Source organism: Natrix helvetica, assembly GCF_964273705.1.
Source record: "Natrix helvetica genome assembly, chromosome: 11".
In the NCBI taxonomy this organism is placed as follows: Eukaryota; Metazoa; Chordata; class Lepidosauria; order Squamata; family Natricidae; genus Natrix; species Natrix helvetica.
The window spans coordinates 6,565,642-6,581,330 of NC_138562.1; the positions used below are offsets into that span (position 1 = coordinate 6,565,642).

Below are 15,689 nucleotides of genomic sequence, written 5' to 3' on the forward strand. Positions count from 1 at the left end.
AAGGCAGGAGACCTTCTGTCATCCTGGTCAAATGGTTGTCTACTCTTTTCTTGAAAAAACTCCAGGCATGAAGCATCTAAAACTCCGGGAGGCAAGCGGTTGGTCAATTGTTCTCATTATCAGGAAATTTCTCATTAGTTCCTTGTTGGATCTATCTTTAATGTTGTTTGTTGTTAGTTGCGAAGTCGTGTCCGACCCATTGCAACCCCATGGACAACGTTCCTCCAGGCCTTCCTGTCCTCTACCATATTCTGGAGTCCATTGAAGCTCACGCCGACTGCTTCAGTGACTCCATCCAGCCACCTCATTCTCTGTTCTTCTTTTGGCCCTCAATCTTTCCCAGCATGAGGCTCTTCTCCAGGGAGTCCTTCCTTCTCATTAGGTGGCCAAAGTAATTGAGTTCCTCTTCAGGATCTGGCCTTCTAAAGAGCAGTCAGGGTTGAGCTCCTCTAGGACTGACCGGTTTGATCTCCTTGCAGTCCAAGGGACTCATAGGAGTCTTCTCCAGCACCAGAATTCAAAGGCCTCCATTCTTTGGTGCTCAGAGTTTCTTGGGGTGCAACTTTCACAGCCATCCATTGCAACTGGGAAAACCATCGCCTTGACTATACGCGCTTTTGTTGGCAGGGTGATGTCTCTGCTTTTTGATGTCTCTTTAATGAGCTTAATGAGTCATAATGGTTTGGAATCTGGCAGAATATTCTGGAACCTACTGCAGATGATCGGCCAGCACAACTGTATCCGAAGCTCATGTCTCATTTCTTATACGGTCTCTCTTTTTTTCTCTCTGATTGGACTTGCAAAGGAAATTCATATTGGATAAACACCTTTGTCATGACTTGTTTGAGTTCTGTAAGTAACTGTCTCGTAGCCTAACTTAGAATAACAGGAGAAAATTTCAACATTTCAATGTTGAGCTACAAATACTCTCCTTTATTTGTATAGATTATAATAACAGAGAGGGACGCGGTGACTCAGTGGCTAAGACGCTGAGCTTGTCGATCAGAAAGGTCGGCAGTTCAAATCCCTAGCGCCACATAACAGAGTGAGCTCCCGTTACTTGTCCCAGCTTCTGCCAACCTAGCAGTTTGAAAGCACTTTAAAAAATGCAAGTAGAAAAGATAGGGACCACCTTTGGTGGGAAGGGAACAGCGTTCCATGCGCCTTCGGCGTTTAGTCATGCCGGCCACATGACCACGGAGACGTCTTCAGATAGCGCTGGCTCTTTGGCTGTGAAACGGAGATGAGCACCGCCCCCTAGAGTGGGGAATGACTAGCACATATGTGCAAGGGAAACCGTTACCTTTACCTTATAATAACAGAATCTGGAAAGCCAGACCCCCTCCCTCTTTCCCTTGCTGTTATATCAAAGAGAGTCAATCCAGGTCAATGTTGAGCTTCTATCTCACTCTTTCCTGTCTTCCTGGGCTAGTTTACATTTGATTAATCGTTCCCATATATTTTCTTGAAGGTCATCTCTGCATCCGGTTACAGTCATCATGCCCGTTCTCTTTTCTCCACCAACTTATCTTTCCCCAATGATTTCTTGTCAGGTATGGAAAGTGATTTTACCCAGCTCAGAGAAGTATTAGAATCAATTATACTTTGTAAGTATAAGAGGGAGGCAGATTAAGGACCTCTCTCCTATCATTGCTCTTCCTTGTCAATTTTTTCCCTCCTCCCATAGCTAGTCTAGGCTTCCTCTGTGTAGCTTAGTTGATCTTCTGATAGCTTTGGAAAAACTATAGGACAGTTTGCAGCCTGGACAAAATGAGATCTGAAAATATGAGCGGAAGAATTTCCTCCTTGTTCCCAATAGTATCATTGTGGCATTTTTCTTCCTGTTATGTATTCCTGATTTATGGTAAAGGAAAAAAAAGTGTCCAAGGTGTGACGAAGCCTACACAAAGCAGGGTAATGGTCACCATAAGCCCCATCCAGCTTTTTTTGAATTTCATTTCCTAGCCAATCCTGGCAAGCGATGGCATTGAATGACATTTACAATGGTAATTACAGAATAATAACCAAACAGAGTTGGAAGTAACCTTGGAGGCCTTGTGGTCCAATGCCTTCCTCGAGCAGAAGATCTACCATTGTGACCACGTGGTTGTCCAATCTCTTCTTAAAAGCCTCCAGTGTTGGAGTACCCACAACTTCTGAAGGAAAGCTGTTCCACTGGTCGATTGTTCTGACTGTCAGGAAATTCCTCCTTATTTCTACATTGGTTTTCTCCTTGATTAGTTTCCATCCTTGGTTTATTGTTTTGCCTTCAGATGGTTTGGAGAATAGGCTGACCCAGTGGTGGGATTCAAATAATTTAACAACTGGTTCTCTGCCCTAATGACCAACTGGGTAGGTGGAGATTGGTGGTCATATGACTGGTTGGGCGTGGTTAACTCAACGTCACTCAAGTCGATGGGCAGCCTTAGCTGTTACAATGTCATCAGGGTTAACCGGAGAGGCAGTTTCTGTAAGCAGGGCAATAAAGATGAGGCTAGAAACAACACCAGAATCTTTCCTTCCTGCCTTCCTTACAGGATTAGCCCTGTAAAGTGGAAAAAAACAAACGAGATTTCTTCCAACAACCGGTTCTCCAAACTGCTTAGAAAGTTAACAACCGGTTCTCCCGAATAGGTGCGAACTGGCTGAATCCCACCACTAGTTGACCCCCCTCTTCCTTGGGACAACCCCTCAAATATTAGAACAGTGTTATCATTTTATGACAGCCAGGAGGAAAATAAAATGTTGGCCATGCATTGTGCGTTCAAAATGACGATTCCTTTTTCAAACATCTTGGTGCACTCCAATTCTTCTTCACCTCAACAGATAGATAGATAGATAGATAGATAGATAGATAGATAGATAGATAGATAGATAGATAGATAGATAGATAGATAGATAGATAGATAGATATGTTGTATTTGTACTGATAAATAAATAAAGGGAGACTAGTCTAGTCTCCCTTTATTTATTTATCAGTACAAATACAACACAAATATAAAAAGGTAACATATAGAAGAAGCAACATATAGAGAAGCAACTTAGATCTAAGGAGAAATTTCCTGACAGTGAAAACAATCAGTGGAACAACTTGCCTCCAGAAGTTGTGAATGCCCCAACACTGGAAGTTTTTAAGAAGATGTTGGATAACTATTTGTCTGAAATGGTGTAGGGTTTCCTGCCTAAGCAAGGGGTTGGACTACAAGACCTCCAACGTCCCTCTGTTATTCTATTCTATTCTTAAAGCTGCTTCACCAGCTTGTTTCTTTCCAAATTTTCTGGACTTTAGGATCCCACCATTTCTGAGCCGAGGTGATGGGTACTGATACATTTGAAGGAAATAAACTGAGAAAAACTGGAATAAGAATTTTTGGACCAGATTTCACTGTCAAAACAGTGGAGGTCCACTAGATGGCACCAAAGATTATGAGATCTTTGGATCTCTCTACAGCCATCTAGTGTTGGACTGGATTGTTGTGGCTTCTTTTAAACTTCCTTTGACCTGAAGACTGCTAGCTGAAAAAGAGAAATGCAGCCATTAGTTTATTTTATTATTTATCCAATGCTGCCATCTAGTGGCTGATATCTGAAACAGCACAAATCAACGAGGTTTCTTCCAAAACAAATGTATTTAAAACCTTAAATAATGTGTTTGGCCTGGTAACCAAGAACAACCTGACTTTACCTATAGTGTACATTTTTCTATATTTACTCCTTTTGTTTAAAATATTACTTATACTGAGTAATGAGTGAGAAGCGACAAATACCACTTCTCACTGGCTCCCCCACATTTATTCTCTGACTCCCGAGTCCCAGCTGATCAGGAGGGAATGGAGATTTTGCAGTATACTTCCCCCTGGAGTGGGGAGGGAATGGAGATTTTGCAGTATCCTTCCCCTGGAGTGGGGAGGGAATGGAGATTTTACAGTATCCTTCCCCTGGAGTGGGGAGGGAATGGAGATTTTGCAGTATCCTTCCCCTGGAGTGGGAAGGAAATGGAGATTTTGCAGTATCCTTCCCCTGGAGTGGGGAGGGAATGGAGATTTTGCAGTATCCTTCCCCTGGAGTGGGGAGGGAATGGAGATTTTGCAGTATCCTTCCCCTGGAGTGGGAAGGAAATGGAGATTTTGCAGTACCCTTCCCCTGGAGTGGGGAGGGAATGGAGATTTTACAGTGTCCTTCCCCTGGAGTGGGGAGGGAATGGAGATTTTGCAGTATCCTTCCCCTGGAGTGGGGAGGGAATGGAGATTTTGCAGTATCCTTCCCCTGGAGTGGGGAGGGAATGGAGATTTTGCAGTGTCCTTCCCCTGGAGTGGGGAGGGAATGGAGATTTTGCAGTGTCCTTCCCCTGGTGTGGGGAGGGAATGGGGATTTTACAGTGTCCTTCCCCTGGAGTGGGGAGGGAATAGAGATTTTGCAGTATCCTTTCCCTGCCATGCCCACCAAGCCATGCTCCCAGAACCAATAGTAAAAAAAAATTGAATCCCACCACTGACACAGGGCTTTAACTGTCAAAATGTTTAACAATCAAGTCCAAGACTTAAGCCTGACAGATTTTGGGCTTGTTTGCTTGTCATTTTCACTTTTTTTTAATGAGATCATTGCCTAACCCAGAGCAAGTCATGTTTCCTTTAAATTAAAGATGTTTACTCGGTGATTTTATCCTTCAACCCACAGACCATAACATCAACATTTTAGGAAACCACATCCCTCCATCTTAAACAATATGATTAAAAATGAAACAAAAATCCATCCTGGGTTGAATCTCTCTTCTTTTCTTCTTGTGCCAACAACAAATATTATTGCTATCTTTGTTTGGGAACAGTGATTTTGCATCGGCCAATCCTGGACAACCGTAAAAACCTCTAAATTGCCTGGATGCAGGCAAAGTGCAGAATCTGGATAAAGGAGCCCTTTCATCCCCATCCAAACTGCAACGCAGGAGAATTTTTTCTCTGTCGGACACCAATCAGAGCTCCTAAGCAGGAATGGGCAATGTTTGGGACCCTTCGTGGTTTTCAGATGCATAAATCCCATACCATCTACAATGGGCAAAGAATGAAAGCTGGCAAGAGAGGAGCAGGTTGAGATGATGGGGATAATGGGGGGAGGAGGAGGAGGAGGAGGAGGAGGAGGAGGAGGAGAAGGAGAAGGAGGAGGAGGGGAACGATATAATAATGATGATGGGAGGAGGAGGAGGCCAGGAGAGGTAGAAAGAGGAGGAAAAAGAGAAGGAGGAGGAGAATGATAAGTCAATGATGATGGGATGAGGAGAAGGGCAGGAGGAGGAGAATGATTAGATGATGATGATGATGATGATGATGATGATGATGATGGGGAGGAGGAGGAGGAGAATAGTAACCATAATAGGAGGAAGAGGAGGAGGAGAAAAATGAGATGATGATGATAATGACGATGATGGGGGGAGGAGGAGAAGCCCAGGAACAGGAGGAGGAGGAGGAGCATGATTAGATGATGGTGATGATGATGGGAAAAGGAGGAAGAGAAGAATGATAATCATGATAGGAGGAGGAGGAGAATGGTGAGGTTGATGATGATGGGAGAAGGAGGAGAAGGAGAAGGCCAGAAGGAGGAGGAGGAGGAGGAGAATGATTAGATGATGATGATGCTGGGAGAAGGAGGAGAAGAGCACACAATAGATACAAACTCAGGGTAAACTGCTCCAAACTCGATTGCAGAAAATACGACTTCAGCAACAGAGTGGTCAATGCCTGGAATGCTCTACCTGACTCTGTGCTTTCTTCCCCAAACCTCCAAAACTTTAACCTTAGACTGTCTACTGTTGACCTCACCCCATTCCTATGAGATATACAAGGGGTGGGCAAGGTTAAAGTTTTGGGGGTTTGGGGAAGAAAGCACAGAGTCAGGTAGGGCATTCCAGGCGTTGACCATTCTGTTGCTGAAGTCGTATTTTCTGCAATCGAGTTTGGAGTGTTTTATCTTGAGTTTGTATCTATTGTGTGCTTGTGTATTGCTGTGGTTGAAGCTGAAGTAGTCATTGACAGGTAGGATATTGTAGCAGATAAATTTTTTAAAATTTATTTTTATTTTTAATTTTCAAAACAAACACAACACATCCTTCTTTACATACTGTAGAAAGTGTATCAGTTGGTTACAAAAAGGCTTTCATGCATCTCTTCCACAGTCATCAAACATAATTCATATTAGCTCAAGTATTTTAACTCAGATATTTATACATGTTACCACCATCATACCTCCATTTTCATTTGACTATAATTGTTTAAACATCCTTCATCATAAAATATACCAAGATTTAATACATAACCACATACTGGCATTTCATTTGCTATTTCTAAAATCCTCCAATAACACTGAATCCTTATGTCCTATTCTAGCTAAACATCCATAATATTTAATAACAAAATTTTCTAATCCTTCTTTCCAAATCACTGTTTACAATTTACATCCAATTTCCTTATATTGTACCCATACCTGTATGTACATTATTATCATTATCCCTCCTTTATTTAACTATATCCTGTATCATAACATTTCCCCCCTAATAATCAAGACTTAACTGTATCTAACTTAGTTCTTTTTAATTAACCTTTATATATAATCCAAAAGGATTTCTAATATTCCTTTCATGGGTACCATTCAATATTCATATCCCATTATTACTTATTATAGCATACATATTGTATACATTATTATCATTATCGATTATTTATTTAACTATATCTATTGTCACTAAATTTAACTAAGTTTAACTAGTTTTAAATTATACTCTTCCATCTATCAACCTGTATCTTTCCAGTAGCAAAACAGTCTCATATCTTCTGCCATTTGTGGTATCAGTCCTCTAATCATCTCCTTAATCAAATTTGTATGGACTCCTCTTAGCAACTCCTTGCTTACAAAATCTCTCATGTAATTTCGATGCCCTCCTTCTGTTTCCTTAATCAGCTTATATTTGATTGTCGGTAGTGTTATCAATGATATTGCTAATAAAATTTCTCTCTTTAAATCCATAAATTCTTTTGTTTTTTCTTCTTCTGTATCTTGCCATCTGGGGTAGAGTTCCCCTCCATTTAATTCCTCTTTCAGTATTCCACTCTTTCCATTTTCAGAGACAAACCAATCACCATAAATAACAGCAATTTTAATTTCTTTATAGTCATTTTCCTCTTTGATTTTTAGGATTTTAACAGCCACTTTCTCCACTTGATAAACATCATCAACTTCGTCATCATATTTTGCTGTTAGATGCACTGTCTTCCAACTTCTTCTCTATCCTCTCATGTGTGTTTGATAATTTCTGTATTTCTGAGAATATCTTTTGCAGACTTAAAACTTCTTTCTGCTGTTGAAATTGTGCCATTATCTCCAGCTAACAAACACTGCTGCTCTAGTTTAGAAGGTTTTAACAAGATTAAGCATAGATTCACAATAACATTTCATTTTCATCTTTCTCTGGTTAAATATATACTTCAAAGGGACATCTGTATGCTTTTCTTCTTATCACTCTCTATAAACAAGCAGTGAGACCTTGAAGTGCCAAGCCAGGATAATCAGTGAGAAAAGTAAGTGTTTCATTCCCAATACACAAACCTCCAGTAGCAGTGTTATTGTTGCAATGTTGCAATTTTCTTTGTTTCTTTTTGTATCTTTTTTGTATTTCAAGTTAAAAAAAAGTCTGATTCTTGAATGAGTTAGAAGAACACCCACAGTAATGAAAGAGGAGAATTTTAGTCCATAGGTTACAAAGTATAGTAAAAGAAAAAAAATAGAAGAAGAAAATTTAATCCATTCATTTTAAAAGGCTTGCATAAATTCCATCCCTGAACATAGCATTTAAAAAGTAAGATAACCTACTGTCCAAAACAATTCCAAACTTAATTCCACTGCTTATTTCTTCTGTTCTCCAATTTAAATTAATTTTAAGTTTTTTATAGGCAGTCTCTTTTAAAATGGTAAAAATTCCTCACCAGCTGGAAACATTTTCTCTTTCCGTATCCTTCCATTTTGGAGCAGCCCCAACTTCATCAGCCTAATAGCTGGATTTTTTGTCGCCGGCTTGAAGAACTTCTCTTGGATCAATTAGGGACTTTGCGATGTCCCTGAGATCAGCAAGACGTATTCTTCCTGGTCACCATCTCTGCGGGATGGTTTAGGTCCGTTTGGACCACCCAGCGGCAAAAGTATTGACTGTGATCTCCGAGCATTGAGATTGCACATTGTCTCGTCGCGACATTGGCTCCTCCTCCGTAGCAGATAATTTAATGTACTATTCTTAGGTCAGACTGAAGGCGGCGTAGTTCTAAGTTGTCCAAGCCCAAAATTTCAAGCCTGGTGGCATAAGGGATTCTTTTGCAAGCAAAGGAGTGGAGGACTCTTCTCGTGAAATTTCTCTGGACTCGCTCAATTGTATTAATATCTTATATACAGTGCAGGTCCCAGACAGACGAGTTGTATTCGAGGATTGGTCTAGCAAATGTTTTGTATGCCCTAGTTTGCAATACAATATTACCAGAGAAGAAGCTTCACAAGATTAGGTTAACAATTCTTAATGCCTTTTTGGCAATATTGTTACAGTGGGCTCTGGCACTTAGATCATTAGAGAGGTCTTCATAGATGACTTAGATGAGGGAATAAAAGGAGAACTCATCAAATTTTCAGATGACACTAAACTGGCAGGAATACCCAACACCCCTGAAGACAAACTCGGGATCCAAAAAGATCTTGACAAACTTGAACAACGGGCCCTATCCAACAAAATGAATTTTAATGTGGAGAAAAGCAAAGTTTTACATTTAAGCAGGAAAAATCAAAGGTATAAGTACAGATTAAGTGAGACCAAGCTCAAAAACAGTAACTGTAACAGGGACCTTGGAGGCCTAGTGGATGTCCATTTGGATATGAGCCAGCCGGGTGCTGCAGCAGCCAAAAAAGCGAATATAATCCTGGGTTGTAAAAACAGAGGCACAGAATCAAGATGACGTGAAGAAGGGGTGAAATCCAGCAGGTTCTGACAGGTCCTGGAGAACCGGTAGCGGAAATTTTGAGTAGTTTGGAGAACCGGCAAATGCCACCTCTGGCTGGCCCCAGAGTGGGGAGGGAATGGGGATTTTGCAGTATCCTTCCCCTGCCACGCCCACCAAGCCACGCCCACCAAGCCACACCACGCCCACAGAATCCATAATAAAGCCACGCCCACAGAATCCATAATAAAAAAATTGAATTTCACCACCGACATGAAGTATTAGTAGCGCTTTATAAAACCCAAGTAAGACCACACCTGGAATACTGCAACCAGTTGTTCTGAGCATTTTTCAATATTGAAATTCCATCCATTTTGTATTGTAAATTATCATTCTCGCTGAGATTCTTGTGAATCAAGCTGGATATTTCATTGTGTCTTTCCAAATATTCATCTGGTTCCTTAATTTACATGTATACATTGCTTTTCTCGATGTGTGAATACTTGGCTTCCAATAATTTTAAAAAATGCAAAAGTTGAAACATTTCCTCAAAAGGAAAGACCAATATCTTTAGAATCAATCAACTTTTCAATCCGCCAGTGTAGGTTGGGGAATTTTGGGAATTGAGGTCAGCTCATCTTAAAAAAGTTGAGAGCCACTGATTTAGACCACGGGTGACCAACCTTTTGAACCTCAGGGACCACTAAATTCATAATTTTAAACCCCGCGGACCACTGTTATGATTTTTTTTTAAAAAAAAGATAAAATAGTGTTTAGTGCAATATAAAAATGCAAATAATCTGTGGACCACCGAAATTTTCTTGTGGGCCACCGGTTGGTGACTGCTGATTTAGGCCATATACATTTTTAAATAAGAGACCTTTTGTTTTAGGGTCTGGCCCTTTGATTGGCTGTCACTCAAACCAACCTGTCCATTTCCCACTTGATGGATTGCAGAGCCTCTCTCTTTGTAAAATGTTTGATCTCTGCATTCTCCCCTCCCCCTTTCTGTTAGCATCATTTTAGGAACAAGGTGCCTTTGCCCTCTTCAGAATTAATCTCTCTCTCTCTCTCTCTCTCTCTCTCTCTCTCTGTGTGTGTGTGTGTGTGTGTGTGTCTGTCTCTCTGTCTCTGTCTCTGTCTGTCCCTCTGTCTCTCTGTGTGTGTTTGTGTGTGTCTCTGTCTCTCTCTCTCTCTCTTTTTAGCAGGACCAGGATGACTTTAGCTGTTTTTCTCCAAGCTGGGGAGAGAATAAAATCAGAGAGAAGGAGGAGGAGGAGGAGGAGAAGGAGGAGTGCCATTCAGGGGGACAGAAATGTGCTGAAGGATGCCTGAGGATGGCCTGCTGGAGCACGCCGAATTTCTAGAAATCGCTGCCATCCTAATGCCAATGCTCTCCGAACAAATTTGCACAACAAAAGGGGAAGGCGAAGCAACGGTCGCTGCTTCGAGCAGGTTGCTCCCCCCCCCCCTCTCCCCAGTTCTGCCCGAAAGCGAGCCGGCCACCAATGGGTTAATGCCAGGCTGCCAGCCCCAGCTTGTGCCTTCTCACGAGCGAACTCTGCCGGCTCCCACGAGCCCACGTTGCTTCCCTGCTGCCGGTGATCCAATCACACCCACCCCTCTCGGCGGTGCCAAGCAAGCAAGCCAGCCAGCCAGCTAAGCAAGCAAGCCAGCCAGGGTTTCGCACGCAGCCATCCTTCCTCGGGTCTCAGCACACCGTCGCCTCTGCTCGGGACCGCAAGATGCAGCTGGCTGACAACGCAGGGAGCATGTTAAAGAACTGTGGCTCTCGGCCGTGCGCGCTCTGCTCCGCCTTTGCTCTCGCTCCATTTTCCTGCGCCGATCCCACGAAGGGCAATTGGGCTCGCCAGCCAAGTCTCCGGCGCTCGGGAGACAGGACGGAAGGCTGCCAACCGCCCCACGGTAAGACCGGGTGGGGGGGACGGGGTAACTTTTCCCGGGGGTTGAAATGGCATTGGAGCCGATGGCGTGCTCTTTTTGCATCCATCCCTTTGCAAAGCGGATGGGTGGGCATAGAGCATGGTGCTGCCCAGCTCCATTTTCATCCTTGGCTGGGCTCCCGCCTGGTTAACTAACAGGTTTTTGGGGGGCTTTCCGTGGGGGAGCTGCGTTGCCCAGGGATGGAGGAAGGAGGTCCAGCTTTGGCAGGAAGCACAAGTCTGTGCTCATTTTGCAGGATTGGGTGTGTGTGCGTGTGTGTGTGGGGGGCCTACCTGATCCGCTGGGAAGAAAGCAAGAGGCAGGAAGATTGGTTGGCAGAAGGGTTGGTGGGTTGGCTTCAAGGGGTTTGCAAGGCTATTGAATTTGGGGGGCAGCAGCCTTTGGGGCAGACGCCCCTTGCTTCTTTAGAAGATCTTGAAAAAGCTAAGACAATCCTTGGTTGCGTAAACAGGTGCATTGAATCAAAATCATGGGAAGTATTAAACGTAAAGGTTCCCCTCCCACATATCTGCTAGTGGTTTCCGGCTCAAGGAGGCGGTGCACATCTCCGTTTCAAAGCCGAAGAGCCAGCGCTGTCCAAAGACGTCTCTGTGGTCATGTGGCCAGCATGACTAAATGCCGAAGTCACACAGAACGCTGTTACCTTCCCACCAAAGGTGATCCCTATTTTTTCTACTTGCATTTTTTACATGCTTTTGCATTGCTAGGTTGGCACAAGCTGGGGCAAGTCACGGGAGCTCACTCCGTTATGCGGCGCTAGGGATCCGAACTGCCGACCTTTCTGATTGACAAGCTCAGCGTCTTAGCCACCAAGCCATCACATCCCTATGGGAAGTATTAGTACCGCTTATTTTTTTTAAAGCCCTAGTAACACCACATCTGGAATACTGCATCCAGTTTTGGTCACCACATTACAAAGAAACATGTTGAGACTTTGGGAAAAGTGCAAAGAAGAGCAACTGAGATGATTAAAAGGCCTGGAGACAAAAACAAATGAAGAACGGTTGCAGGATTTGGGTTTGGCTAATCTACAGAAAAGGGACGCAGGGGCTGAGTGGCTAAGACGAGCTTGTCGATCAGAACGGTTGGTGGTTCAAATCCCTAGCGCTGTGTAATGGAGTGAGCTCCCGTTACTTGTCCCAGCTTCTGCCAACCTAGCAGTTCGAAAGCACGTAAAAAATGTGAGTAGAAAAATAGGGACCACCTTTGGTGGGAAGGTAACAGCGTACCATGCACCTTTGTCATTGAGTCATGCCGGCCACATGACCACGGAGACGTCTTCGGACAGAGCTGTCTCTTTGACTTTCAAACGGAGATGAGGACCGCCCCCTAGAGTGGGGAATAGTTATAGTTATAGTTTATAGTTTATTTAATTTATAGACCGCCCCCTCTCCCCGTAGGGACTCGGGGCGGTGTACAGACCATTCATAATCAAAACAACAGAAAATAACATAAGACATAGAGCAGAAACAACACACAGACACTGTCTGTATATAAAACCCCAAAACCAATTTAAATAATTAAAAAAGAATTTTAAAACCCGTTTAAAACCCCAATATAAAATTTAAAAAGCCATCCAGGAAAGTTAGTAATAGATGTTAAATACAGTTACGATTATAATTATAATTAGGCCAGACCAGCTACTCGAAACAGGTGGGTCTTGAGTTTCTTGCAGAAGGAGCGGAGATCAGAGGTGGTTCTAATATCGGGGGGGAGGTCGTTCCAGAGGGTTGGGCCCATCACAGAGAAGGCCCTACTCCTAGGCACCGCCCGCCCGCACTGTTTAGCGGATGGTACCCGGAGGAGGCCCTCTCTGTGAGAGCGGATTGGTCGCAGGGATGTATGGGGTAGAATGCGATCCCGCAAATGCGATCCCGAATGACTAGCACTATGTATGTGAAGAGAACCTTTACCTTTTTAGTCTACAGAAAAGGACTAGAAGGGACATAATTCCAGTATTTGAGAGATTGTCCCAAAGAGGAGGGGGTCAATTTATTTTCCAAAGCACCAGAGGGCAGAACAAGAAACAATCAAGGAGAGAAGCAATCTGGAATTAAGGAGAACCTTCCTAACAGTGAGGACAATTAACCAGTGGAAGAGCTGATCAGAAGTTGTGGTTGCTTCATCTCTTGTTAAACAATTGGTTGTTTAACGTTGTCTTTGGGGCTGTGCGCTTTCGGAGGGCCTAACACGTTGGGTTAGTTTAGGGCTCCATGTATTGTAAGAACCAGGGGTGGGTTCCTGCCAGTTCTAAGCTCTTCTATAGAAGAGGTTCCACAAATCTACAGTGCCGTTTAGAACCGGTTCCAGCTCCCTCCCCCCGCCCGCCGCACATCATCAAGATGAAGAGCGAGAGGAGGAATTCTGGGAGTTGAAGTCCACAAGCCTTAAAGCTGTCAAATTTGAACACCCCTGAGTTTTTTTCTAAAGGGATAGGGGTGCAAGGATCTTGTCACTTGACAGTTTTAAGATTGCACATTTCAATGCCTGAGCCAACATGATTGAAGGAGGAATTCTGGGAGTTGAAGTCCACAAGTCTTAAAGCTGTCAAGTTTGAACACTCCTATGGGGTTTTTTTTCTAAAGGGTTAGGGGTGCAAGGGTCTTGTAACTTGACAGCTTTAAGACTTGCGTGCTTCAAATGCCAGAGTTTCCGAGCCAACATTTTGATTGCTAAGCAAGAGCGTTGTTAAGTGAGTTTCACCACATTTTACAAGTTGGCCACGCCCACCCCATCACATGGCTGGCAAGCCACTCCCACCCGGTCACATGGCCGGCAAGCCACTCCCACAAAGCAGGCCACACCTACAGAAGAGGTTCTAAAAAATTTTGAAGCCAACCATCGGTAAGAACCTAGTAAATTAGCAACAAGGTTTACAGGATTGTGAGAAGGTAGACATCTAGTGATGTAAGGCCAGATAGCTTTGCAAACTGAGAGCAATTGGGTTGTTCAGAGATTGGCCCCTGGGGCAGCATCTTTTTCCTTGTTTAGCCAGCGTAGTACAAGACGTCCTCCACTTACAACAGTTCATTTAGTAACTGTTCGAAGTTACAACAGCACTGAAAAGAGTGATTTATGGCTAGTTTTTCACACTTACAACGGTTGCAGTCCCCCCCATTGGCCACGGGATCAGAATTTGGGAACTTGGCAACTGACTCGTCTTTATGATGGATCCAGTATCCTGGGATCATGTGATCCTCTCTTGCAACAAACAAAGTCAACGGGGAAGCCAGATTCCCTTAACAATCACATTACTAACTTAACCACTGCGGTGATTCACTTAACAACTGCGGCAAGAAAGGTCATAAAATGGGGCGAAGCTCACAACGAATGTGCCTCACTCAGTAGCATAAATTCCGGGCTCAGTTGTGGTCGTAAGTCGAGGATATCCTGCGCAGGTGGTCCTCAACGGACCACAGTTCAGTGACCATTCGAACTTAACAACGGCACTGAAAAAAAAGTGACCGGTGACCATTTCTCACACTTACGACCATGACAGCATCCCTGTGGAAGCTTTACGTGCTGGGAGTTGAAGTGCACAAAGTCATAAAGTCGTCACAGTTGCCAATCCCTATGCTGGGAGGCATCTGTGGTTCTGCTACTGAAGGCTTTGCAGGCACAATTTTATGCCTCTTGTTCCAAGCCAGTATATGAAAGATACTAAGCTGGCAGGAATAGCTAACACCCTAGAACAGTGTTGCAGAACCTTTTCAGCACCGAGTGCCCAAATGGGAGCGCACAAGTCCGTGCTGGAAACCAGAAGAGCAGCCACGTGGTGCGCATGCTCAATGACACCAAGATGACACCAAGCTGGCAGGAACAGCCAACACTCCAGAAGACAAAGGCTTAAGATACAGAAGGATCTTGACAAACTTGAACATTGGGCACTATCTAACAAAATGAAATTCAATGGTGAAAAGAGTAAGGTTCCACATTTAGGCAACAAAAACGGAATGCACAGGTACAGTATAGATGACACCTTGCTCAGTAGTAGAAACTGTGAAAGGGATCTTGGAGTCCTAGTGGACAACCATTTAAATATGAATCAGCAGTGTGCAGAAGCTGCCAAAAAAGCCAACACAATTCTAGGCTACATCAACAGAGGGATAGAATCAAGATCACGTGAAGGGTTAATACCACTTTATAATGCCTTGGTAAGGCCACACTTGGAATACGGCATTCAGTTTTGGTCACCATGATGTAGAAAAGATGTGGAGACTCTAGAAAGAGTGCAGAGAAGAGCAACAAAGATGATTAGGGGACTGGAGACTAAAACATATGAAGAACGGTTGCAGGAACTGGGTATGTTTAGTTAAATGAAAAGAAGGACTAGGGAAGACATGATAGCAGTCTTCCAATATCTCAGGGGTTGCCACAAAGAAGAGGGAGTCAAACTATTCTCCAAGGCACCTGAGGGTAGAACAAGAAGCAATGGGTGGAAACTAATCAAGGAGAGAAGCAACTTAGAACTGAGGAGAAACTTCCTGACAGTTAGAACAATTAATCAGTGGAACAGAAGTTGCCTCCAGAAGTTGTGAATGCCCCAACACTGGAAGTCTTTAAGAAGATGTTGGATAGCTATTTGTCTGAAACAATATAGGGTTTCCTGCCTAGGCAGGGGGTTGGACTAGAAGACCTCCAAGGTCCCTTCCAACTCTACTATTGTATTGTATTGTATTGTATTATTGTATTGTAATGCTGGGAAGATGATCTTCCAGTTTGTGGTGCATGCATGCGCAGTGGCCAGCTGGCCTTTGCACA

General features: G+C 43.5%; 1 protein-coding gene across 1 annotated transcript in view; it reads left to right on the top strand.

The window, feature by feature from the left end:
* The first annotated feature begins 10,614 nt into the window (after positions 1-10,614).
* Positions 10,615-15,689, top strand: part of AMMECR1 (AMMECR nuclear protein 1) — a 136,673-nt gene continuing 131,598 nt past the window's right edge. The window contains exon 1 of the mRNA XM_081964015.1: positions 10,615-10,889. Within this exon, the coding sequence (XP_081820141.1) occupies positions 10,709-10,889 (181 nt within the window). The 5' untranslated portion in view covers positions 10,615-10,708. The remainder of the gene's footprint in view (positions 10,890-15,689) is intronic.